The 26,591-nt window shown below is 42.2% G+C and overlaps 1 protein-coding gene across 3 annotated transcripts in view; it reads right to left on the minus strand.

The window, feature by feature from the left end:
* Positions 1–26,591, minus strand: part of LOC130109641 (zinc finger protein GLIS3) — a 172,680-nt gene that overhangs the window by 11,842 nt on the left and 134,247 nt on the right. For 2 of the 3 annotated variants that reach the window (XM_056276632.1, XM_056276631.1), the window contains exons 6-8: positions 25,279–25,389; positions 8,097–8,265; positions 428–611 (exon numbers count right to left, since the gene is read on the minus strand). In XM_056276632.1, coding sequence (XP_056132607.1) covers positions 428–611; positions 8,097–8,265; positions 25,279–25,389 — 464 coding nt within the window. The remainder of the gene's footprint in view (positions 1–427; positions 612–8,096; positions 8,266–25,278; positions 25,390–26,591) is intronic. The other variant, XM_056276633.1, reaches the window with a different exon arrangement.

A 26,591-nucleotide genomic window follows, 5' to 3' on the forward strand; every position in this document is an offset into this window, starting at 1 on the left:
GACAGACACAGATAGATAGATAGATAGATAGATAGATAGATAGATAGATAGATAGATAGATAGACAGATAGATAGATAGGCAGACTAACAGATAGACAGATAGATAGGCAGACTAACAGATAGACAGATAGACAGGCAGTCACACAGATAGATAGATAGATAGATAGATAGATAGATAGATAGATAGATAGATAGATAGATAGGCAGACTAACATCGATAGATAGATAGATAGATAGATAGATAGATAGATAGATAGATAGATAGATAGATAGATAGATAGGCAGACTAACATCGATAAATAGATAGGCAGACTAACATCGATAAATAGATAGATAGATAGATAGATAGATAGATAGATAGATAGATAGATAGATAGATAGATAGATAGATAGATAGATAGATAGATAGATAGATAGATAGACTCACCCATCTCGCACACTTTCCAAGGCCGACAGTGGCGACAGGTGGTGCTGAGGGCTGCTGAGGTCTCGGTCCAGTCGGGGTATTCTCGAGGGCAGCTCCGTGGTGGAGGCTGGGGCCGGGGTTGGCCCCGGGGAGAGGAGCTCTGCTGAGGCCCCGTGATGGGGGGCGCTGGAGCCAGCATACAGGCCTGAAAGACAAACAAAGTTAATTCAGTAAATGTGCCAAATAAACTCCAGGGCCCTGCGCTCCATCTTCCCTTTGACCAAATTAAGGGCCATTTCATGGCAACGGGGATTTTGTTTTGACAACCTCCATCCAATCAGAAGGCTTTGAAAAATAGAACGTTCTGTGTTTTCACTGTTTGTAATTTGCAGTACAATGTTTGTGCTGCCGTGGGAATTGGCCTTGGTTGTACTTTAACTGTTTGTTCTTCTGACACAATAATGGACTAAAACTTAACATGTGTTGACTTTGAACAGTAGGAAATTTAAAGAAGAAATAGGGTTACCGAGTAGCCTCTGTGTGCGTGTGGAAGGGTATGTTCACATGTGTGCGTATGTGTACATGAATATTTTATGTATTTGGTACATCTAGATGAGGTTACATGTGTATCTATATACATGTGTGTAAGTGTGTTATTGCATTTTTTTTCTATGTTTATGCATGTTTGAATGTGTGTGCGTGCACTTACATGTGTATTTGCCTGGGATTGCATGCACACAACTGTGTGTCTGGCTGAGTCTAGCCCAGCCCTTTGGTCATATCCCTCAACCGCTCCTCGTAAAAAGCATCTGACCTTCCCATCAGACCCACTGACATTCACAGGCGGCTCCATGCCGCGTCTCACTCCATCAACATCATGAAACGTTGCTATGCCGACCCGGAGCCGGGAGACAAATCAAACTGACATCTGAGTGTTTTGTCAAGGGGTCGGACATTAAAGACGTCGGCTGTGACTTTACGCCAGGTAAATAACCCGACACGGTATATGCACCCTCCCACCCGTCCACTCCCTGATTTCTTTCCCAGCATCCACAAGGACAGCAGCCGCTGACCATGCTGGGGGAAGTGAAGGCCAGGATGAGGAGCGGGGAGGAGAAGACAGGAAGAGATGAAGGGAGGCTGGTGCTCCTGGTCTTGCTGTTTGCCGGCCCAGCTGTGCGAGAGTGGAAGTGTGCCGAAGGCCTGATGATCTGACAGCCCTCTGAAATTGCTACAGGCTTGATTCATTACCCCCAAAAATCATCAATCACAGACCTTAAATGCTTTCCCCTTTAGCCTCGCCATCTGCTACAAGACCGGCAGGGGGAAAAAAGTTTGACAATAATCGCTGCCACCGGTTCAATTTCATAGCTAACTCGCTGAGGGAAGCGGGAGAGGTTATAGGACGTGGATGTTCTGCAGCAGCCATGTTGCAGTCTATTCTCTGGGTGTTGTGCGGATTATTCTGGTTCAGAGATAGGAGAGGGTTTTTATAGGATGTTCACAGCAGCTACTGCGACCATATTAGCACGACGCGACCGCACCGGCCTGGCGAGCGTGGTGTGAGAAAGAGGGGATAGAGGAGGTGCGACTGCATCCATTTCAACCATCCATGTCAAACCTCTGCCCCCCCCCGCCGTGATATGCCCTTCCTCTCAGGCTAATCAGGGAACACTGTAATTGCGCTCCATAAAACCGAGAGGGGCTTCTCGTAAGTCTCGCTGCAGCCGCGGTTTAAGCGAAATGCGAGCAGACTGGCAAACAGGAAACGAGCAGAGCGCTGACTGGAAGCGTGAGTCATTTTCTGCTCCACAGGTGTTAATGTTGGGATGTGTGCCCAGCCTCTGCCATTGGCCCGCCAACAGAACGAAAACTAGATTGCCAACCTGCAACGTCTTTGCTTTGAGTAATAAACCCCGATCAACGCTGCATCCTTGAACGCCCCCTTCAAAACTGGCTCACAAGAGAGCTCCTCGGGGGGCAGGGTTGGGTAGAGTACTCTGCAGAAGTACTTTGCACCTGAGTACTAAACACGTTGTCCTAAATGTAATCAGTATCGTATTCGGGTACAACACTCAAAAAGAGCAACTTGCTCGGGTTACGTTTGTAAAACATCGTGAAAAGCGAAGAGTTGTGTGGTGTCACACTACTGCCCTCACATCGTGTCTCGTTCCTTGGTGTGACTGGTATCTCCAAGCCATTATCTCAGTAGGTGTTGACCATCTGCCAATTATTGCTGAACCCTGCCGATGTGCAGTGCACGCAGGAGGAAATGTGCACGTGCTGATTTAAAAAGCTGTTAATTTTTTATTTATTTTTTTATTTTGTATCATTACTTTTCTGTTTTGGAGCAGGGTCGACACCACAGCATATGTGTTTCACTGTAGGGGGCTCTTTGGTTAACGTCCCCTCGCCATTATGGTTATTATTGTGTTGCACGAATAAGGAACTGAATTGAAGTTGAAAATGACAGAGAAATGCAACTGTACATAACTGGAACTGTGCAGCCACACACGCACACACAGACACACACGTGCACAAACACACTACATTAATGACGGTGCACTGAGTGAATCTATTGCAGCAAATGGGATGTTTTTCATGTGTTTTGTTGTTAGTGAGTTGCAGACATTACCTTTTAAAAGGCAATTTCCTTTCATTCAAGTTTTCAGTTTTTTTGGTCCCCCCTTTTCTCCCCAGTTGTACCCATCCAATTACCCCACTCTTCTGAGCCGTCCCGGTCGTTGCTCCACCCCCTCTGCTGATCCGGGGAGGGCTGCAGACCACCACATGCCTCCACTGATACATGTGGAGTCGCCAGCCGCTTCTTTTCACTTGACAGTGAGGAGTTTCGCCAGGGGGATGTCGTGCGTGGGAGGGTCACGCTCTTTCCCCCAGTCCCCTCCCCCCCTCTCCCCCGAACAGGCGCGCCGACCAACCACAGGAGGCGCAAGTGCAACGACCAGGACACATACCCACATCCGGCTTCCCACCCACAGACACGGCCAACTGTGTCTGTAGGGACGCCCGACCAAGCCGGAGGTAACACGGGGATTTGAACCGGCGATCCCCATGTTGGTAGGCAACGGAATAGGCCGCCACGCCACCCAGATGCCCCAGTTTTCAATATTTGCGTCCGATCACAATCGCCCGCCAACCACATATGAACACACGGTCCTACTTGTAATGCAGCTGCTAATCTACAAACATTCTTATCTAAACGTATAAAGCAACTGTAATCTGAATACCGGTGTTTTATAAAGATAACGTGGGCTGAATACACAGCCTTCTTTGCTGTAATCTGAATACCGGTGTTTTATAAAGGTAACGTGGGCTGAATACACAGCCTTCTTTGCTGTAATCTGAATACCGGTGTTTTATAAAGGTAACGTGGGCTGAATACACAGCCTTCTTTGCTGTAATCTGAATACCGGTGTTTTATAACTGTAACGTGGGCTGAATACACAGCCTTCTTTGCTGTAATCTGAATACCGGTGTTTTATAAAGGTAACGTGGGCTGAATACACAGCCTTCTTTGCTGTAATCTGAATACCGGTGTTTTATAAAGGTAACGTGGGCTGAATACACAGCCTTCTTTGCTGTAATCTGAATACCGGTGTTTTATAAAGGTAACGTGGGCTGAATACACAGCCTTCGTTTCTGTAATCTGAATACCGGTGTTTTATAAAGGTAACGTGGGCTGAATACACAGCCTTCTTTGCTGTAATCTGAATACCGGTGTTTCATAAAGGTAACGTGGGCTGAATACACAGCCTTCGTTTCTGTAATCTGAATATCGGTGTTTTATAAAGGTAACGTGGGCTGAATACACAGCCTTCTTTTCTGTAATCTGAATACCGGTGTTTTATAAAGGTAACGTGGGCTGAATACACAGCCTTCGTTTCTGTAATCTGAATACCGGTGTTTTATAAAGGTAACGTGGGCTGAATACACAGCCTTCTTTGCTGTAATCTGAATACCGGTGTTTCATAAAGGTAACGTGGGCTGAATACACAGCCTTCGTTTCTGTAATCTGAATATCGGTGTTTTATAAAGGTAACGTGGGCTGAATACACAGCCTTCTTTTCTGTAATCTGAATACCGGTGTTTTATAAAGGTAACGTGGGCTGAATACACAGCCTTCTTTTCTGTAATCTGAATACCGGTGTTTTATAACTGTAACGTGGGCTGAATACACAGCCTTCGTTTCTGTAATCTGAATACCGGTGTTTTATAACTGTAACGTGGGCTGAATACACAGCCTTCGTTTCTGTAATCTGAATACCGGTGTTTTATAAAGGTAACGTGGGCTGAATACACAGCCTTCGTTTCTGTAATCTGAATATCGGTGTTTTATAAAGGTAACGTGGGCTGAATACACAGCCTTCTTTGCTGTAATCTGAATACCGGTGTTTTATAACTGTAACGTGGGCTGAATACACAGCCTTCGTTTCTGTAATCTGAATACCGGTGTTTTATAAAGGTAACGTGGGCTGAATACACAGCCTTCTTTGCTGTAATCTGAATACCGGTGTTTTATAAAGGTAACGTGGGCTGAATACACAGCCTTCTTTTCTGTAATCTGAATACCGGTGTTTTATAAAGGTAACGTGGGCTGAATACACAGCCTTCTTTGCTGTAATCTGAATATCGGTGTTTTATAAAGGTAACGTGGGCTGAATACACAGCCTTCTTTGCTGTAATCTGAATACCGGTGTTTTATAAAGGTAACGTGGGCTGAATACACAGCCTTCGTTTCTGTAATCTGAATATCGGTGTTTTATAAAGGTAACGTGGGCTGAATACACAGCCTTCTTTGCTGTAATCTGAATACCGGTGTTTTATAAAGGTAACGTGGGCTGAATACACAGCCTTCTTTGCTGTAATCTGAATACCGGTGTTTTATAAAGGTAACGTGGGCTGAATACACAGCCTTCGTTTCTGTAATCTGAATACCGGTGTTTTATAAAGGTAACGTGGGCTGAATACACAGCCTTCTTTGCTGTAATCTGAATACCGGTGTTTTATAAAGGTAACGTGGGCTGAATACACAGCCTTCTTTGCTGTAATCTGAATACCGGTGTTTTATAAAGGTAACGTGGGCTGAATACACAGCCTTCTTTGCTGTAATCTGAATACCGGTGTTTTATAAAGGTAACGTGGGCTGAATACACAGCCTTCTTTGCTGTAATCTGAATACCGGTGTTTTATAAAGGTAACGTGGGCTGAATACACAGCCTTCGTTTCTGTAATCTGAATACCGGTGTTTTATAAAGGTAACGTGGGCTGAATACACAGCCTTCGTTTCTGTAATCTGAATACCGGTGTTTTATAAAGGTAACGTGGGCTGAATACACAGCCTTCTTTGCTGTAATCTGAATACCGGTGTTTTATAAAGGTAACGTGGGCTGAATACACAGCCTTCTTTGCTGTAATCTGAATACCGGTGTTTTATAAAGGTAACGTGGGCTGAATACACAGCCTTCGTTTCTGTAATCTGAATATCGGTGTTTTATAAAGGTAACGTGGGCTGAATACACAGCCTTCTTTGCTGTAATCTGAATACCGGTGTTTTATAAAGGTAACGTGGGCTGAATACACAGCCTTCTTTGCTGTAATCTGAATACCGGTGTTTTATAAAGGTAACGTGGGCTGAATACACAGCCTTCTTTGCTGTAATCTGAATACCGGTGTTTTATAAAGGTAACGTGGGCTGAATACACAGCCTTCTTTTCTGTAATCTGAATACCGGTGTTTTATAAAGGTAACGTGGGCTGAATACACAGCCTTCTTTGCTGTAATCTGAATACCGGTGTTTTATAAAGGTAACGTGGGCTGAATACACAGCCTTCGTTTCTGTAATCTGAATACCGGTGTTTCATAAAGGTAACGTGGGCTGAATACACAGCCTTCTTTGCTGTAATCTGAATACCGGTGTTTCATAAAGGTAACGTGGGCTGAATACACAGCCTTCGTTTCTGTAATCTGAATACGTCACGCCGTTACTTGCATCCCGTTTCAGCCCACCTCTGTTCGGTGGATGGAAACCACTTAAAACAACAGACGTAGGATCAGCAGTGTCTCGCTCAGAAAACAGAGGGTGGGAGACAGGAAAGAAGCCAAGACTCAAAAACCTGATCAACAATCAAAGACAAGCGGAGCCGTTGCAGCCGTAAGCGGCGTGGCGTGTTCCAGCAACAATAACAGAGCAATATAGGGAGCCAGGATGGCAAACAGGCAGCAAACACTGACAGATGTGTCCATAAACTTCGGACACGGCGGGGAACGGCTCTCCTGTCTTCTCAACCCGCTAGAGTCTATTTATCCATCCCGCATTTATGGGCCCTTTGTGTTGGTGACTCCTGCGGACGATCAAATTCATCATTAAGTGGAGTGGAAGTTAAGGGTCGTACGCGATGAATAAACATTTCCAGATTGCAGCTGTTCCTAACTATTCTTGTCAACTTTGCACGGCGAGATGAAAGCTTAATGTCGTTGGAGGGCTGTTTATTTAGAAACGCTTTTGTCAAACCACCGGGCTATGAAATACATACAGAGTGCGAGGTTGTAAGACTCCCCTCCGTAAGTAAGCAATCAGAAGTAGTCAAACAACTCAGGTCGGGTTCATACTTTATAGACTTTGCAGAGTTACGCAAGTCTGTGACAGATCGGGAACCACGATCAGGATCCGGATCGGACCTATGAGATGTGCACTCTGGAGTGGTTCCCACTCAGATTTGGCCTATTTGATGTTGGAATAAGGAGTTTTGGACGCGCCTTAACTTGCATACAGATTTATTTAAGACCTTGGCTGCTTTGTTCTTCCCATTGGTATGATATAAAACCAGGCCATGGCAAGTCCGCCCTTTCATGTGTCGGCTGAGGCAATGCCTTTAAACACTGTGAGTATTTCATTCTGTTTCTTTAGGATGACTGCATTGAAGTGGAGTCTCGCCCTCTGGGTATAATTGAGATTAAAACATAATAAAGTATACTTTACAAAGTCTGAATATATTTTCGGTAATCTGATAAGACAAGGAGTCACTTTTCTATAGCAAAAATATGTTTTATATCAAAAGCTGAGTTTCTTAATGACAGCTGGTTTTTACTTTATGTCAAACCACTGTCCAACTACTATAATTGAGAATGAATCATAATGAAGTATACTTTGCAAAGGCTGAATATATTTTCTGTAATCCGGTAAGACAAGAAGTCACTTTTTTTTATATAAATAACTTGTTTTTATCCAAAGTTGAGTTTCTTAAGCACAGCTACTTTTTTACTTATGTCAAACCACTTTCCACTTAATGACAATAAATTGAATTGAAAATCTGAATTTCCAGCTACCCTGCTCACTAAAACTTTGCACCTCATACGATGCAGTTTGACTTGCTATGGTTCAGACTGAATAACAAACTGATCGCATGTTCTTCCAATGCCATCTTTATCTGTTCACATACACACCCGTGTGTGTGTGTGTGTGTGTGTGTGTGATGTGCACTTGACTCCCTGATAGTTTAATACATCTGCAAGATTTTTAAATCAAGGTTTTAGTCATTACCCAAATTGCTGGAATAAATAACCCATAAAGGAACATTGATAGTATAGAAAGTACACAGTGAATTCTAGTAGTGTCCGCATGAGTTCAAAGGTGTCAAGGTGACATGACATTGCCACCTCCTCTGTGCACCTGTGAAGATGTCCTGGCCCATCCCCGGGGAGTGTCCGTCTTTCCCGTTATAGAGGTGCTGGGAGGGCGGAGGGCCGTGGAGGTGCTGGGAGGAGGTGCAGCTCTGCAGGTGCTGGACAGACAGACAGTCACTCAGGACATCCTGTTCCAGGTGAGGGCAGGGCCGCAGCTGCCATTCAGAAAGAAAAACAACATTCAGTCATGTACAGACAGACAGAGTCAAATAGCTTTAAGATGACAGGAAATGAAAATTGACATTTTTTTTAACCTTGTTCATTCATTTCCCCAGTTATATTAAAGTACCTGTTCAACAATTTATGACAAAAAAAATATTCTCTTTGCATCAAAATATAATCACTTTAACGTCCTCTAAAACAGCTTTTGTGGTGTCCTAATAGCTAGTTTTACTCGGAAATAAGTCACGTTATGGAAGCAGGATATGCCACTTCACCTTGTCTTAATAGTGAGGCTCTTTGCATGATTTCACTCAGGAACACTTTCTTTTGCTATTCTTTCAATCTCATATACTTGCCATCAAACTCTGCCATCATTACTGTGGATTTTATGTCAATCTGATGTTATCTGAATTTATAAAGGCCAAAAAAAAAACAAACAAAAAAACTCAGAAAATGCATTTTTTTTCTGCTTACATTCACATTCAGAGTAGATTCAGCTGTTCCTACAATACCCAGAATTCACTGTGAATGCTGCAGTCTGCGACCCAACCCGCCATCCTGTCGCTCCATTTCAGGTAATTCCTCTTCAGTTTACTCTGACTTACACAAGTACAGCACTACATGAGACTATATGTCATAATACCATAAAATCTGTCCTCAATCATCTCGGCCGGCCATTTCTGCCATTTGTATTTTACTTTTTGAAACTGTCACAGTCTAAATGAAAGAGGGGAATGGATCATTATCAACTCTTTCTGAAGTGGACAGTGAGTTGGCAGAAATAGTGCCCACCTACAGTGAGCACTACCGAGGACCGATATAGTGAGATACAGTTGAAAAACGGTAACCACCCCTTCACACTCTGTTGATCCCCATAGGGAAATTCATGCTCTGCATTTAACCCATCCTAGCTGTGTAGCTAGGAGCAGTGGGCAGCCGCCGTGCAGCACCCGGGGACCAACTCCAGTTCGTCTCGCCATGCCTCGGTCAGGGGCACAGACAGGAGTAGTAACTCTAACATGCATGTCTTTCTGATGGTGGGAGGAAACTGGAGCACCTGGAGAAAACCCACCACAGACACGACACGGGGAGAACATGCAAACTCCACACAGAGGATGACCTGGGATGACCCCCAAGATTGGACAACCCCGGGGTTCAAACCCAGGAACCCAGACCTTCTTGCTGTGATGCGACAGCACTAACCACTGGTCCACCGTGCCCCCCCCCCAAAAAAAGTCACACAATCTTTCAGTCAGCTAATGACGTCTGTTGGTCTGTGGGTTTACTGCTGTCAGTTACTGACCTTGTCCATGTGCGAGGGTTAGGGATGCAGACAGGACCTAACCTAAACCACATGAATTTATGTTTTTGTGAATTGGATGAGAAAAAAAATAAAGTTTGGACTAGTATTTGCTTCTTTGTCTTTCTAGATTATAGCAGATAAAGTCCCTCCTGACTGAAATAATAAAAAGGTATCCCAAAACATTTTGATACCGAGCGAGGGCGAGAGGGAGGGAGAGAGAGAGAGAGAAAGGGAGAGGGGGAGCGAGAGAGAGCGAGAGAAAGAAAGAGAAAGAGAGAGACCCATCTGTGAGACCTATGAGGTTATCAAACAAACTGAAATCCAACTTCAGTTTTGTCCATTTGTACATCAGACCCCCGGTGGGATGGAGCGCTCTGTTTTCTCTTTTTCCAGCAAGGCAATTCTAATGGTAATTCAAAACAGCAACTCTGCAAATGAGCATCCATTGTCGCTTAGGGAGAACAAGAGGAAAGATGGTGCTCTTCCCCCGAGTCACGTATTGGCCTCCGATGCTTCGGGTGGACGAATAGTATGCCGACTCAGAGCCAGCACAAGAATTGCTTCTGTTAGTTTCTCTGCCAACAGAAACGTGGACGCGGGGAGACACGTGTTTTAGCTGGAGAGCCGATCACAGGCCACGCAGAGCGGCCTGAGGGAGACCTCTTTCGGCTGACCTGACGAGACATCTGCCTTAGGAATCAGTCGAGCGTGCCCCAATCTGCTGCGTAGATTAGCGGTTAACTCTGCGGTAAAATGTTATGGTCGCCAAGTTACAGTACGTCTAAAAAAAAACCAGCGCCACCATGACAGCCATGTCCTCCATTCCCTCCAGAGGTTTTCTGTGAAAGCCACGGTAACATCCAGGAAAGGGATTGTTATAGCGCGTTCATTGTCTAAGGTGGGGGAAAGGAAGGAACTTTAAACCAGCTGGGTAAAAAAGGGAAAAGGGGGAATCAGTCTCCCAAAGATAAAATCCCAAAAGTAAATAAAATATAATCTACCAGTGCAGTGAAGATATTTCAACTAAGGCTGTCTGGGTAGCGTAGCGGTCTATTCCGTTGCCTACCAACACGGGGATCGCCAGCTCGAATCCCCATGTTACCGTCAGCTTGGTCGGGCGTCCCTACAGACACAATTGGCTGTGTCTGCGGTTGGGAAGCTGGATGTGGGTATGTGTCCTGGTCGCCGCACTAGCGCCTCCTCTGGTCGGTCGGGGCACCTGTTCAGGGAGGGAGGGGGAACTGGGGGGAATAGCGTGATCCTCCCACGCACTACGTCCCCCTGGTGAAACTCCTCACTGTCAGGTGAAAAGAAGCGGCTGGTGACTCCACATGTATCGGGGGAGGCATGTGGTAGTCTGCAGCCCTCCTCGGATCGGCAGAGGGGGAGGGGCAGCGACTGGGACAGCTCGGAAGAGTAGGATAATTGGCCAAGTACAATCGGGAAGAAAAGGGGAGAGGGGGGGATTAAAAAAAAAATATATTTCAACTAAGATTTCTTTAAAACAAAATTAAATTTGTTGTTTACCCAAAAGATGGGAAATCTTGAGACAAGTTAAATTACATTGATTTTAAGATATTCAATCTAGTCTGAAGCTTAACTTAAAATTAATCATGCAATTATTGGACAAAACCTCTTCAGCAGTTAAAATGAAAAAAAAAAAAGGTAACCCTATAATTTACAGGCCGTTACTTACACAGTAATGGTGAAGAATTTCCTGAGAAATGACAGTAAAGTAAAATCAGTAAAATCAATATAATGACAAGTTGTAGTAGTAATACCAGGAAGTACTGGGTAATTATAGAGTAAAATTAAAGCGGAATAAAGAGGTTTGGTCGGTAATTATATGGGAATTAATTGTAATAGTGTGTGGTATAACAGGGTATGACAGTGGGTCATTTCTTCACATTGCCACATAATTTCTTAGCAATTTCTTCACAATTGCTATATAATTAACAGCCTATAAATTATAGGGTTACCAAAAAAAACCTTGGTGAGTAATGCGTGTCGTGTTGGTGGAATAATCTGTTTTTCCTCTTCATTCTTTTGTTGTTGATATTTTGGCTGATTTAATAGTCATCTCATGTAGGTAGGCTATTTAATTTTTGCATGTTAACTTAATATTAGAAATGGCCAAGGCAGACATGAATGATATTTAAACATATAGTTTTCCCGCTCTCTTTCTTCCACTGTTAGGCTAATAAAAATAGCTTGATACCTTTATATGCTGTACAAATAAATTTGAAGTATACAAATTCGTCTTAGTTTGCTTGGCTGTAGAAGGAATTTATTCTATGCTTGAATGGCAGACAGTCTCAGTCTTAAGTACAAAGGGTAGGATGCGGCTAACATCAGTCTTAATCATATCGGTATTTAGCCTGTGTTGTTTTTATTGGGGGGGGGGTCTGTTTGTTCTGTTTTGTTTGTTTGTGGAGAGATTCATTCTGGGATTACTGGTACTTGCTGATTTGCGAAAGGCCTCTTGGTCGGGTGACTATTTTACATTCAGTGTGCTATGGCCATGTCTCGCTCTTCTGTTATAGTTTGTTCCTTTAATATTAAAGGCTGCAAAAATCCTGTAAAGCGAAATAGGACATTGTCCTTTTTCGGAAAATAAAATGCTTCTGTTACAATGTTACAAGAGATACGTTTAACTGAGAAAGAACATAAAAGCTTAAAAAAGACTGGGTAGGACAGGTGTATTTTTGTTCATTTAATAGCAAAAGCAAAGGTGCATAAAAATCTACCTCTCGTTATTAATCACTTTGAGGTTGACTCAAATGTTTGCTATGCATTAATTCATGGATTTTTATATAGTGTATGCTGATCCTGATGTTGATAGATCCATCTTTACTACCATGACTGATCTATTGTTTCAATATATCCATCCATCCATCCATCCATTATCCAGACCGCTTATCCTGCTCTCAGGGTCACGGGGATGCTGGAGCCTATCCCAGCAGTCATTGGGCGGCAGATGGGGAGACACCCTGGACAGACCGCCAGATCATCACAGGGCTGTTTGAATATAGCTGTCCTTTAATGATAGTGGGTGGTGATTGGAACTGTGTAATGGACAATACACTAGAAAAAAATCCAGGTTTAATAGAACTAAGAGGAATCCTAGACAACGAGCCTTGCAGCAAATGCTGGAGGAGGTTGGTGTTGTATATGGAGGTTAATGCACCCCTATGAAAAAGATAAGTTTTTCTCTAATCCACACAACACATATTCTAGAAATGATTTCTTTTTGGTGTCTAGAGTATGTACAGAACTTGTAGCAAGTAGCAGTATTGGTAACATCCATTATATCGGATCACGCCCCAATTACAATAGAGATATCTATAATTCATTCCTATAAACACAGACATTCCTGGTGGTGTAACAGGTCAATATTCTTCTTCTTCTGTTGGCCGCTCCCATTAGGGGTCACCACAGTTAATCAACTGTTTCCATCTCTTGCTGTCCTCTGCATCTTCCTCTGTCACACCAGCCACCTGCATGTAAACCTCCTCTTTGCCTCTTCCCTGGCAGCTCCATATTCAGCATCCTTCTCCCAATATACCCAGCATCTCTCCTCCACACATGTCCAAACCATCTCAATCTTGCCCCTCTTGCTTTGTCTCCAAACCGTCCAAACTGGGCTGTCCCTCTAATATACTCATTCCTAATCCTGTCCTTCTTCATCACTCCCGAGTGATAGGTAATGGGTAAATATTATCAGACCCTGATTTTGGTTGGTGAAAATGAAACTTTTGCAATTTTTAGAAATAAATTATAATTAACATTTAATTCACTTGACAACAAATATTTTCAAGCATTTTGTTTCCTGAGATTATGAAAGACAATGTCAAGCTGAACACAAAAATAATTTCAGATTTGCTGTATCACATAGGAATTTGGAGAAACATTAAAATAACTTTTATTAAATTTAACATGTTTAATGCCGACACATTGTTACTTCAACTGAGCTTAAAATATTTTGCGGCTGATTTTCGTTTGTACTCAGAATCTGGTGCCTCTCGTGTCAGTGTCCAACAATAGTTGGCCAGCATCAATGGATTCCAGTTGTCCTGATACCTCTTTTCCATGGTCACAATGCGCTGGTGAAACCTTTCACCATGTTCATCACTGACTGCACCAAGTTCAGCAGGGAAGAAGTCCAAGTGTGACTGCAGAAAATGAATTTTCAATGACATGTTGCAACTCATGGTTTTGTATGCTTTAAGCATTTTGTCAAGCAGCTCAGTGCAGTTTGGTGCTCTGTAGTTGCCAAGAAAATTCTCAGCAACATCCTTAAATACCTTCCACATTATTTTCTCTGGCCCCATTAGCAGATCTTCTGACTCCTTGTCATTGATGACCTGTCTGATTTGTGGACCCCAAAAAAATGCCCTCCTTAATCTTGGCATCAGTTATTCTTGGAAACATCTGTCTCAAATAGTGAAATCCATCATCTTCTTTGTTCATTACTTCCACAATTTTTTTCATCAATCCAAGTTTCATATGAAGAGGAGGCAGAAATATCTTTGTTGGGCCGACAAGTGGTTTATGCACCACACTTTTCTGCCCTGGAACGAAATGCTTACGGATTGGCTAGTTCTTTTCAATATAATGTGACTCTTTAGCACATCTATCCCATTCACAAAGTAAACAACAGTACTTTGTATATCCGAGCTGCATTCCTAGTAGCAGTGCCAATACTTCTAGATCACCACAGATGTTCCACTCGTAATTGTTGTACTGTATGTGTTTCAACAACAGTTCCATGTTATTGTAGGTTTCTTTCATGTGTACTGCATAGCCAAGGGTACCGACGGGTGGACATTGCCAGTGTGTAACAGGACAGCTTTCAGGCTTAACTTTGACAAATCTGTAAAAAGATGTCATTGTTGTGGGTCATGCATACAACCCAAAGCAATGAACATCCACCAATGTCAGTGCAGAAACAGAGGTTGTCAACCTGCATAAAGAAGTATGTCAAATGTTCTTGACTGTTGCGAATTTTTGTACCTGGTAAACCCGATCCTTGCAATCTTGGCTAGTGGATAGCGGATGCAAACAGGCTCAGTAAACTGATCTGCAAGTCCAGTGATGTTGTGGGGGTGGAGCTGGACTCTCTGGCAGCAGTTTCTGAGAGGAGGATGCTGTTGAAGTTATGTGCCATCATGGACAATGTTTCCCACCCACTCCATGATGTGCTGGTCGGGAACAGGAGTACTTTTAGTAATGACTAATTTTGCCAAAATGCACTACAGAGCACCACAGGAGGTCATTCCTGTCTGTGGCCATCAAACTTTACAACTCCTCCCTCAGCGTGTCAGACACTCTGAGTTAGTAGTCATTAGACTGGCCCTTCGATTTGTTTTACCCTGTCGGGTGTTTGTGCTGTTTGTTCCATGCAGTACAGTGTTTATATATTTTATTCTTATTTCTATTTCTTATTTTCTCTTCTTTTTCTATTTATTTCTATTTTCTTGGTATCTTGTTAGTTTTTAGTTTTTCTTAAATAGAGTGCAATGTCTGTAATAGGACCCAATTTCCCCTCAGGGATGAATAAAGTATTCCGATTCTGATTCTGATTGAACCAAGTAGTTCTGCTTTAGCTTTTGACAAATCTAAGTCCCTGACCAGGTCACTTAATTCTGGCTGTGTTATCAGATGAGGATAACCAGACATAAAGGGTTCAACAACTGGATCAGTGTCGTTTTCCACATCTGGTTCATGCATTGTGGCATCTTCATCTGCCTCATCTAGGCTCCATGTCTTTAGTGGCTTCGGTACTGGCAAACTGTCATCATGTGGCACTGGTCTCATGGCTGAAGGCAGATTGGGGTATTCAATAGATTTCTTATTTTTAGTAGAGAAGCCAGATACATTGGTCAAACATAAGTAACAGTCCATCATGTGACCCTTCTGTTCTCACCATATCAATGGAACTGCAAATGGCATTGACTTCTGAGTACCTCTGACCCAAGCTCTCAGGTTGACTGCACATGTTGCGCAACAAATGTGAGGAGCCCAGGTTTCTCTCGGTCACGAATTTACAGGATAGGACAGGATAGGAATCTGCTCGATGCTGAAATTACATCTGAAGAAGTTGAAAGAACTATTATTTCCTTAAAAGCTGGAAAGGCTTAGGTGTCCGGGTAGCGTAGCAGTCTATTCCGTTGCCTACCAACACCGGGATCCTGGTTTGAATCCCTGTATTACCTCCGGCTTGGTCAGGCATCCCTACAGACACAATTGGGCGTGTCTGCGGGTGGGAAGCCGGATGTGGGTATGTGTCCTGATCGCTGCACTAGCGCCTCCTCTGATTGGTTGGGGCGCCTGTTCGGGGGGGAGGGGGAACTGGGGGAATAGCGTGATCCTTCCACACGCTACGTCCCCCTGGCGAAACTCCTAACTGTCAGGTGAAAAGAATTAGCTGGTGACTCCACATGTATCAGAGGAGGCATGTGGTAGTCTGCAGCCCTCCCCGGATTGGCAGAGGGGATGGAGCAGTGACCAGGAAGGCTTGGAAGAGTGGGGAATTGGACGGGTACAAATGGGGAGACAAGGGGGGGGGGATCAAAAAACAAAAAACTGGACAATTGGGGAGAAAAGGGGGAACCCCCCCCCAAAAAAAACAAAACTGGAAAGGCTTGTGGTCCACATGGTTTCCCATCTGAAGTATATAAGACTTAAATCAAATTTTGCACCTGTATTAGCAAAAAAGTTCAGCACTCTTTTCAGGTAGGAAAATACCTAAATCAATGCAGTTGGCCACTAATGTAGTTGGCCACTAAGGTAATACCTAAAGAATAGAACAACCCGGAGATTACTTCATCACATAGACCGTTATCAATTCAAAATAGAGATCCAAAAATATTAGCTAATATTTTGAAGACACGTCTTAACTTGTGCCCAACGTCTTAAAGTGTTGCCCAACTTAGTGGCCACCGAGCAAACTCGATTTGTTCAAAACTGTCAGTCCCACTCAAATAGTCAACAATTATTTGGCATCATGCAGTATCTAGAGCAGGGGTCAGGAACCTTTTTGACTGGGAGAGCCATAAAAGCCAAATATTTCTAAATATATTTCATTGAGAGCCATATAGTATTTTTAACGTATAATAAATTAAATATGTCTTACTTTTAATGCGACTTCTGGTGCTGCATGGCGTATCGAAGTGCCGCTTTATATTTGACCGTTTCATCGATGCAATTTTATCATTGCATATTAGACACACCGCAGATCCTGCTCTCTCCACAAATGCAAATTCCTCTGTGCACGCAGCCTGGAATGCACGGTAATCATCGTCTTTTTTTCTTTTCGCCATCTTTTCCGTTACAAGGGTTGAAGCGGATAAACTAGTTGGCTATCTGATAAAATTGATTTCTTCACCTTTACAATGACCCGGACATGCTCCCGAGCCATTGGTTCCCGACCCGACCCACAGGTGACCCATGAAATTTATCTTCAAAACTAATTTCTGTTTACTTTAAAATGACACAGTATTATTAAGAAATATCACAAGTATTTTAAAATCAGTTCCAAACTGATTTTTTTTTCAACTCAAAATTGTCTGGGAGCCATATGCCGTCACCGGAAGAGCCATATATGGCTCGCGAGCCATAGGTTCCCGACCGCTGATCTAGAGTATAACAAGGACAACGCAGTAATTGTTACTTCAGATGCAGAAAAAGCATTTGACTGAGTAGAATGGAACATTTAATGAATTTTCTTTTGGTGATACTTTTGCATGCACACACACACACACACACACACACACACACACACACACACACACACACACACACACACACACACACACACACACACACACACACACACACACATACACATGCATAGAAAACCACAATAGGCCTATGAAAATTACCAAGTGTCAATGCTCCATAACCTTATCATACAGCTAAACCAACAGGCTATGAATAATGCATATTCCTCCACCGTCCATGACATTATCAAACCTCACTGTCATTGTGGGGCTAATTATCCCAAAACACCGAGCTCAGTAGCTAGATCTGACAAGTTGCTAAATTATCAGGGGAGTAATTTATAATAACTAAAGCAGAATCTTTTAGGCAACAAACATTGTCTATTTAATCTTTTTTGAACTTTCATTGTGTGAATACAGAGATCGTTATGCCTTAAGCATATAGTACATACACCACCAATACACCACTACTACACTCCTTCTCCTTCTCCACGTCAAGCTGATGTGTGGTGAGCGTTCTGGCACAAAATGGCTGCCGTGCATCGCCAAGGTGGGTGCTACACATTGGTGGTGGTTGAGGTGAGTTGTCGCCTTCAATGTGAAGTGCTTTGAGTGTCTAAAAAAGTGCTATATAAATTCAATGATGACGATGATGATGATGATTATTAATACTTTTATTGATTGGGTCAGATTGCTTTGTGCATCTCCATAAACTGCTGTAAAACAGCTGCTGATGGTTTGAAATCCCAGGTATTTCCACTAGAGGCACAAAAGACGGCTGTCCCCTGTCTCCTTTACTTTTTACTTTGATTATGGAGCCTCTACTTGAAACTGTAGAAACAAATGACCAGGTAAAGAAAGGGCATTCAAACAAATGCCAGAACACAAAATTTCCTTATATGCAGATGATGTGCTTTTATTTATGAATGATTCATCCAAATCTATACCAGCTTTAATCAAGATCATTGATTAATTGAACTATATATAGATATAGACATTGATATATAGATATATATAGATAGATAGATATCCCTGGCCTTACCACTTGGTTGGAAAGGGCAGCAGTATGGGTTTCTCAGAATCTGCCTTTTTAGGTGACCAATAATGGATTCAAATGTTTTGGCATTTTATTTCTGCCCAAGCTCTCTGATTTAACTAAATTTAATTTTCTACCCACAGTTACCAAAATCAAATCAAACCTGCAGAGATGGTTGAATTTACCAGTGTCTTTACTAGGCTCGATTGCAATTAATAAAATGTATGTCCTTCCTTGCTTATTGTATCCAATGCAGATGCTACCTACCTGTATTCCCTTAAAGCTGTCTAATTCAATACACAGTGCAATTCACAGATTTGTTTGGAAAAATAAGCGCCCCAGAATGAAATTACAAAAGCTCCAATCTCCCTTAAGAAAGGGTGGATGAGCCCTACCTAATTTGATGTATATCACTGGACCTCACAACTGAGATTTGTCACAGAATGGATTAAAGATGGCCAGATCTCTTTTTCAGATTTGGAAAGTATAGGTCTAGATAATGTATAAATGTTAGACCTTCCTTTTGTATGTTCCAGAAAGTTGCAAGTAAAGATGAAAGATCATTTTACTATTAGAAACATTTGCAATTCTTTGGATTTAGCCAATATACATTCTTAGCACCTATTGCTAATAACCCGGACTTTGAATATACTTGTACAGATGTGGGATTTAGAGATTTGAAGGCTGCTGGCATCATAAAAATTCATGATATAAATCTCAGTGATGCATTAAATTTTTTTCAGCAATTACAGGAAGAGTTTACCATATTCCTCGAACGCACTTTTATCATTACCTACAAATCAGGAGTTATTTGAACTCAACTTCATATTAGAAAAGTGGCAGAAAGCTGAATATTCTTGATAATCTTATTATGAAAGCAGCAACACTTAATAAGAAAGTGACTCCTGAAATACGGTGATTCATGCCCTGCAGCATGTCTGAAGTGCCAAAAACAATCTGGCACTTTCATTTAATGTGGTCATGTCCACTGATCACAACATTGTTTTAGAAAAGTGCTATATATATATATATATATATATATATATATATATATAAAGTTATTCATTATATCATTCTTTTCAACAGAGATTGAAAAATTTCTTGGCATTAGAATAGTAATGGATACAAAACCGTATTCTAGGTGTTAGCTCCTTGTCTGGTCAAAAAGCAAAATTGCTAAGTATCATGTTGCATGCTGCACACCTTTCAATCCTGCATGTTTGGCTTGATCCATCCACCTATGTTATCAATGTGGTATGATTAATTACTACCAAATCTTCCTTACGAAAGGTTATCCATCATATTGCAAGGAATCTTAGATGAGACTGTAAAAGAGTGGTCCCCCTCTTAATAGCCAGCAATAACCTGTATTGGAGCAGACTGAGCTTAATTTGCCCATTAAGCATTTTCTGTTATTATGAATTTCCCCCCCTTGTGTTTTGTGGCTTGTTTTGATTGAGTAAATTTTTTTTAAGATGAAATAACTAACATAACCTAAGAGAAATATTCTTAAATCATGGAAAGTAATCTTCCATAGTCAATTCAGAACAGTAAACCTTTCTTCAAATAAGATGATAAAGTTTCTGTGTGATTTTAAGGCTGTTAGACCGTTTTTTTCATGGAGCAGGCATGTTTAACATGATCATATAAACTTATAAAGTGTTTTTTTGGGGACTTAAGAAACAGTTGTGTTAACTAACACCTTCCTCTGATAATCTTTATCAAGTTAAAATCAAAATCTGAGCAGCATAGCATGAATTAAATTTGCACACATTTTTTAAAGTAAGCACCTGAAAGTTCACCAGAAACATGTTTGTTTCTGCTAATGTTGTTTGGACAATACAAACACGAAACAATTGTTGTGTTGTAGTGTTGTTATTCTATGTTAAGTACACTGAGAGAGCCACAAAACTGGAGTCAAATTCCATGTATGTGCAAACCTCCATGGCCAATAAACCTGATTCTGAAACAAATATGACCTAACTAGCTGGTTAACAGCCAACACTCGGACAGTGTTGTTTTGGGGTTCTGCAATAAAACATAAAGAATGAAAAAAGTGCAGACAAGCAAAGAAATTGACCTGACATGCTTGCTTGAAGACTGTGATTGACATGATCGGGCAGCTGCAGATTACAGGAAGTATTTGAAAGGCTGATGTACCTTAGATCGATTATTAAAACAATACATGTACACTTTGTTATTAGAGAAATCCCATTATTTCATATCATGTAAACCCTGTAATCAAAATATGGACCTTAAAGTGTTAGTTCAGATTTTTTTGAAGTGAGGTTGTATGAGGTACTTATCCATAGTCAGTGTATTACCTACAGTAGATGGAGGTCGGCGTGCCCGCAGTTTGGAGAAGCAGGCAGGAGTATAGGCAGGTTAGCAAGCAATGTACTGCTGTGGAGGGGACCAGAAACCAAACGTATTTTAGCAACCTACAAAAAGGCCCACCTAAAAAAAAAAATCAATATTAGTTAAAGAGTACAATGTATTTATAATATTTCCACCCTTTACCTTGCCGTCAGACAGCCCTTTTTTTGCTTTGTTTTTTGGCACTACATTTTCTTGACTGTAGAACTTCTGTGTTCCTATGCATAAGCACAGCTGTGCCACACGTGGACTGTATTACGCTGCCCGCAGATCAGCTGTTTGGGTCAGAAAGTGCTGTTGCGAGATCAGACTGAAATCAAACTTCATTTTTCTAAAGATTTAAAAGATGGTGCGTACTTGTGCTTTTCCAGGCTTTACAAACAAACAAGTGTCCTGTTCAACATAAAGATTTCATCGTCTTCCGCTGAGGAATATTGGCCTTTGACAGCTGTGGTTAGTTGCACTGAATATAGACATCCACTCGCCACCCGCAACACTGAGACAACTCCCGTGTTTGCAGTGATCATTTTTCTGAAGAGGATTATGTAAAACCACCACCAAATAAACCAGACAGAAACTTGAAGAGCACTGCTATACCCAACCATCAGGTAAGGCAGCGCTAACTGCCTACAAATAAATGAAACGACTTACCAAACAACCCACAAAGAAATACTTACGATGATTTACAGCTAACAGAAGTAGTCTACGATGATAAGGTAAACATAGCCTATAAAACTTTGGTTGTCTAATATTCAGTCATTATCTCTGCCTGGTGGGAATTGTGTTGGGTCGTGTGTGTGTGTGTGTGTGTCTTTCCGCAGCTAATCTTGCATACTACTGGACCTATCAGCCTAATATTTTTTGTGCACAGTTATGACTGTATGATCAAGAACCTCTTGTGGTTAAGGTGATTCAAAACCTTTGAAAAACGTTGGTTCTCACTACCACCGCTCCCTCTCTTCATTTACTCTCTAGCTCAATCGACCGCCACTGCTTGGTCACGTGTGTGTCTGTCCGCAGCTAATCTCATATACTAATGGACCTATCAGCCAAATATTTTTTTGTGCACAGTTATGACTGTATGATCAAGGACCTCTCGTTTAATTGGTAATTTGAAAAGCGCTTGACAATACAATTGGCTGCTGAGTCTCTCCCAGGTTTTGTTCGGCACGTAGGGTAGCCTATAGTCCCGAGGAGGGGAGATACACCTGGCGGAGAGCTGCACTCTACTGAGTGCACTCTTTCAGTTATGCAATAAAATGTAGACGGAGCCAAAAACTGGTTCATAAAGGTATCCTCTTGTCTCCACAGTGAACGGCATTTATTCATTCTGTCATAATCACTCATTTTTATTTTCCTGTATTTACTGTCTCTTTCATAAACCGTTGAAACGCTGACCCAAACAGCTGATCTGCGGGCAGCGTAATACAGTCCACGGCACAGCTGCGCTTATGCGGAGGAATACGGAAACTCTACAGTTGAGAAAATCTAGTGCCAAAAAAAAAAGAAGGGTTGTCTAACGCCAAGGTAAAGCGGTGAAAATATTCTAAATATAGCGTACACTTAAACTGATATTGATTGTTTTAAGTGGGCCTTTTTTTCCGGTGGGTAAAATACATTTTGTTTCTGGCCCCTTCCACAGCAGTACATTGTTTGCTAGCCCTGCCTATACTCCTGCCTGCTTCTCCAAACTGCGGGTGCACCAACCTCCATCTTACTGTAGGTAACACACTTACTATGTATGGATAAGTACCTCATACAACCCCACTTCAAAAAATCTGAACTAACCGTTTAACTGATTACCCTCAGGATTTGGGTTTATTGGTTTCCATACAAATGTACTCAATGACTTCTGCATTGGCTTGTACGTCAGGTTGAGCAGTGCTGACAACCAATGGCAAAGGACTTGATCCATATAAACAACTGTACGTTCTAGTTTCTCTGTTACTTTTAAATGTTTGGTCTCCCACAGTGCATAAACACAGCCTAGTGGTGTATTGAGATGAAGAAAAGACTGTTTGTGTAAACTGGATTGAGCTCAATGATCTTGAATAGGACACACACACACACACACACACACACACACACACACACACACACACACACACACACAGGTCAGGCAGGCTAAATTGGAGAAAAAGAGGGAACACAACCAAACCCAGCTTATAGGTTTCCATTAAAACCAGGTATTTTTAGATCATGAGCCAAATACAAACATCTGTTTTGTATATTATTTATACTATTGTATTTTATTTATCTTATATAACAGCAGGCTATATATATATGAGAGCCACTTTATTTTTTGTCATTGTAGGTTACAATGAAATGTGTTCTCTGCATTTAACCCATCCTATTGTATAGGAGCAGTGGGCAGCTGCAGCGCCCGGGGAACAACTCCAGTTCTTCTTTCCATTGCCTTGCTCAGAGGAGTATTAATCCTAACATGCATGTCTTTTTGATGGTGGGAGGAAACCAGAGCACCCGGAGGAAACCCACGCAGACACGGGGAGAACATGAAAACTCCACACAGTAAGGACCTGGGACAGCCTGAGGTTCGAACCCAGGACCTTCTTGCTGTGATGCACCAGTGCTAACCACTGGGCCACCGTGCTGCACAGTACCCACATATATACAAAAATCATAATACCTGACTATATTCTAGTACCCGAAGAAAAACGGCGTTTGTACTGCAGTGAAGTGCGTTAGTTACCAACGTATTCGTACACCATGGCAGTCATATATTGATGCCATTGACAAAGTGTCAGTATACTGACATGCAAGGTGCCCTATGGCGTCTGTACAGAGGCACACAGGTGTTTCATAGACTCCAATAGGAAATTTCGACCCTAATTTATGAATATTAATGACATACAGGTAAGGAAGTATTTAAGTTTAGTGTTAAGGTTAGGTAGCGGTTAACCTGTCATATTTCATACAGATGCCAAAGGGTACCTTGTGTGTCATATAATGACATTTCATTATCCTATCACCCAAAGCGCATCGAATGAAAAGACAGGCTAATGAGGTCACTGCCATTCTTCAGTGCCACAGCAGCATTATAGCAGATTATTCTGCCCTCTGCTCATTGAAACAAAGCTTATTTACAACAATGAACAGAGCGGTTTCTAAAAGGCCACATGTTAAGACCATCAACTTTGGCTGACAGTGACTGAAATCTTTGCTGGCTTGAAATCACATTGGAACCAACTTTCGGTCAATCGTGGTGCATAGCAGTTTGACAGCTGACGTCAGCAGCATTAAGATTTCACACGCTCAAGATATGTCAATAAATGTGTATGCACATGTTGTCCAGGATGCCATTTCTCGCCAGCGCCTCGCAATTCAGTCATCAAACGGCGTCCTCTCAAGCTGTCAGCGGAGAAGGCAAGAGAGAGCGTTTGTTTGACATTCGTCCATAACATCTGGCCGCCCGGGTATTCTGCTCTCGAGCTTATTAACAATGCTACGAAGCACACATGTTTCCCTTTACGACACCAAGCGAAGGAACACATCATCCAGGAAGCCACTATTCAGCCCCCTTTCCACAACAATGAGCCCATTCTCTTTCTGTATCTACCCTGCTCCAGTCAAAGAAAAGGAAAACAGGTTTTTTTAATTCTTTTTTTTTAACCATGAACACAATTACAAGTTGGTCAAAACGTATCTATTGTTGGAAAAATTATTTTCAAAGCCTCCAACCCCACCACCCATCCATCCCAACCACCACTCACCTCAAACACCACCCTGGTCCTCCAACACCCGAAAACAATTCAGTTTGAATTTCAAGAAGCTTTATTAGCATGAAAGGAAATGACCAATACTGGCAAAGCTTTTGAGCACAAAAAACAAACAGGGAAGAGAGAAAAACCTAGCTTATCATCAGAAATAAAGCGAACATAAGAATTACAGAGATCACTTTACAGAGATTATTGGATAAGATATGTGATACTGTTATGTATGTATACAGCTGACTGATGTTTTAATTTAAGTTTGGTAGCAAACTGAGACAAAGCTTGCAGTGATGCATGCCGTCTTTTCCTCCTCACCAGCCACTACCAGGAGTTTCATGCCACCTGCTACGTAGATTTTGAAATTCAGGATAACATTTGTCTTTTATTTCTCTGTGTTTTGCACATTCCAAATTAAACCAACCTGATGAAGCTGGCCTATTTGTAAAGCTTGCAGTCTCCACATACTGACTTGAATCAGATCACCTGGGAGGCAGCCAAGCAAAACAGGTACAGTTTGTAGTCTATAGATGGAGCAGGGTGTCACTTTTTCATACTTCATGAGACACATGGTCCTCTCTCTGTCTTTTGTTCTGTGTAACAACCACAGATGACTAGACTCGTTAGCCCTTGGCTAATGGGTCAGACCCTTTAGTTGACTGGTTAGCTAGCTAGCTAGCTAGCTAGCGAATTCAGGGGGCAGCCAGGAACCAAACCCGGATAGCCCGGACCATGGGCGACTGCGCTAACCAGTCAACTAAAGGGTCCAACTCTCTCTCGCCCTCGCTCTCTTTCATTCAGTTTCCTTCTCTGTGCCTCCACCTTCTCCCTGGGCATCTTACCTTTCTACGCACCTGTTGCTCTTTGGCCGAGTGGATCTTGACGTGCTTGCGTAGGGAGCTGGGGTCCGTGTAGCGCTTGGTGCAGCCCGGAATCTGACATGCATACGGTTTCTACATATGGAAAGAACCACAAGGAAAGCATCTCATATGTTAAGTGTTTGTTTAACATGCAACGCAGGTTCAAAGTCAAACGCACATCAGCATATTAGGGACAACATTCAAGACAACGGGGAGATCGCTATGATGGAGGACGGCACGGAGGAAAGAAAGACGGGAAGGGTTTGAAATTTTTTTGAAGTGAAGATAAAGATCAACTCCTACCTTTCAGCTGAGAAAAGGCACAGAATCAGAAGTGAGAAGAAGAGAGCAGGGAGGGAAAAGAGAAAAGACACAATTAGTTAAGATATTTTAACGTATCAGATTAGTTCCAGCAGTAAAATAGCTTCTTCCTGCTGCTTCTTGTTAAGACCCCCAAGGGCCTCGCATGAGATTTCCCAACAAAATTCATCCCTTCTTTTAAATACTCCATCACCCTCACTTTGATAAAATATAATAATAAAGTAGAAAAATGAAATAACAAAGACACTCCGGGTAAGTGGACAGCTCCCTCTTTTTGTCGAGGAAACAAAAGCTGTAACAAAAAGTGTTACACCTACACCACGGGGGAGTTTAAAGATGTCCACATTTTGTTATTTTTTGAAAAATTCAATTTTCAGTACATCAAACAGAGAACGGATTTCTGCTCCACGTTGTTATTACATGAAGGTATTTTCCCCCAAGATAAACAATCTTCACTCCACTGGGCCTGAAGATAAATAATAGCATAACATGAACACATGCAAAAGCATGAGTGTTGCACAGCTAGCAAAAATTCAAATTTAGTGTACATACAGATTAAAATAACTCAATTTTTAACTTTGTCACACTTCACAGAACACACACTTAGTTGTGTCCTGTCTGACATTCTTGTGTAAGAAGTGGCGTTGTTGTGAAGCGTCTAGTGTTGGTGTAGTGTTCTGTGCCTGTCACGTCTCACTCTCAACTTTCACCGCTGGCTAGCAGAAATGCGAACAGGAGAGCCGAGCAAGTAAGTCTCCCCCTGCCAGTACATAGCCTCTCCAACAGCAAGCCCTATGTAGTGCCTCTTTGAGGTGACACACGATAACTGGGTACACCGTGGACCCTGGCTGAACCACAAGGGACTCGGAGGAGGTCTGGCCCCTAGACGTGCAGTAGGCAGGCCCACCGGTGTGTGGATATTCCCTGATGCCCACGAACCAGCCCCCAGCTATGGGTTAAATAGTGCCACTGCC

This window comes from Lampris incognitus, chromosome 3, assembly GCF_029633865.1.
Source record: "Lampris incognitus isolate fLamInc1 chromosome 3, fLamInc1.hap2, whole genome shotgun sequence".
NCBI lineage: Eukaryota > Metazoa > Chordata > Actinopteri > Lampriformes > Lampridae > Lampris > Lampris incognitus.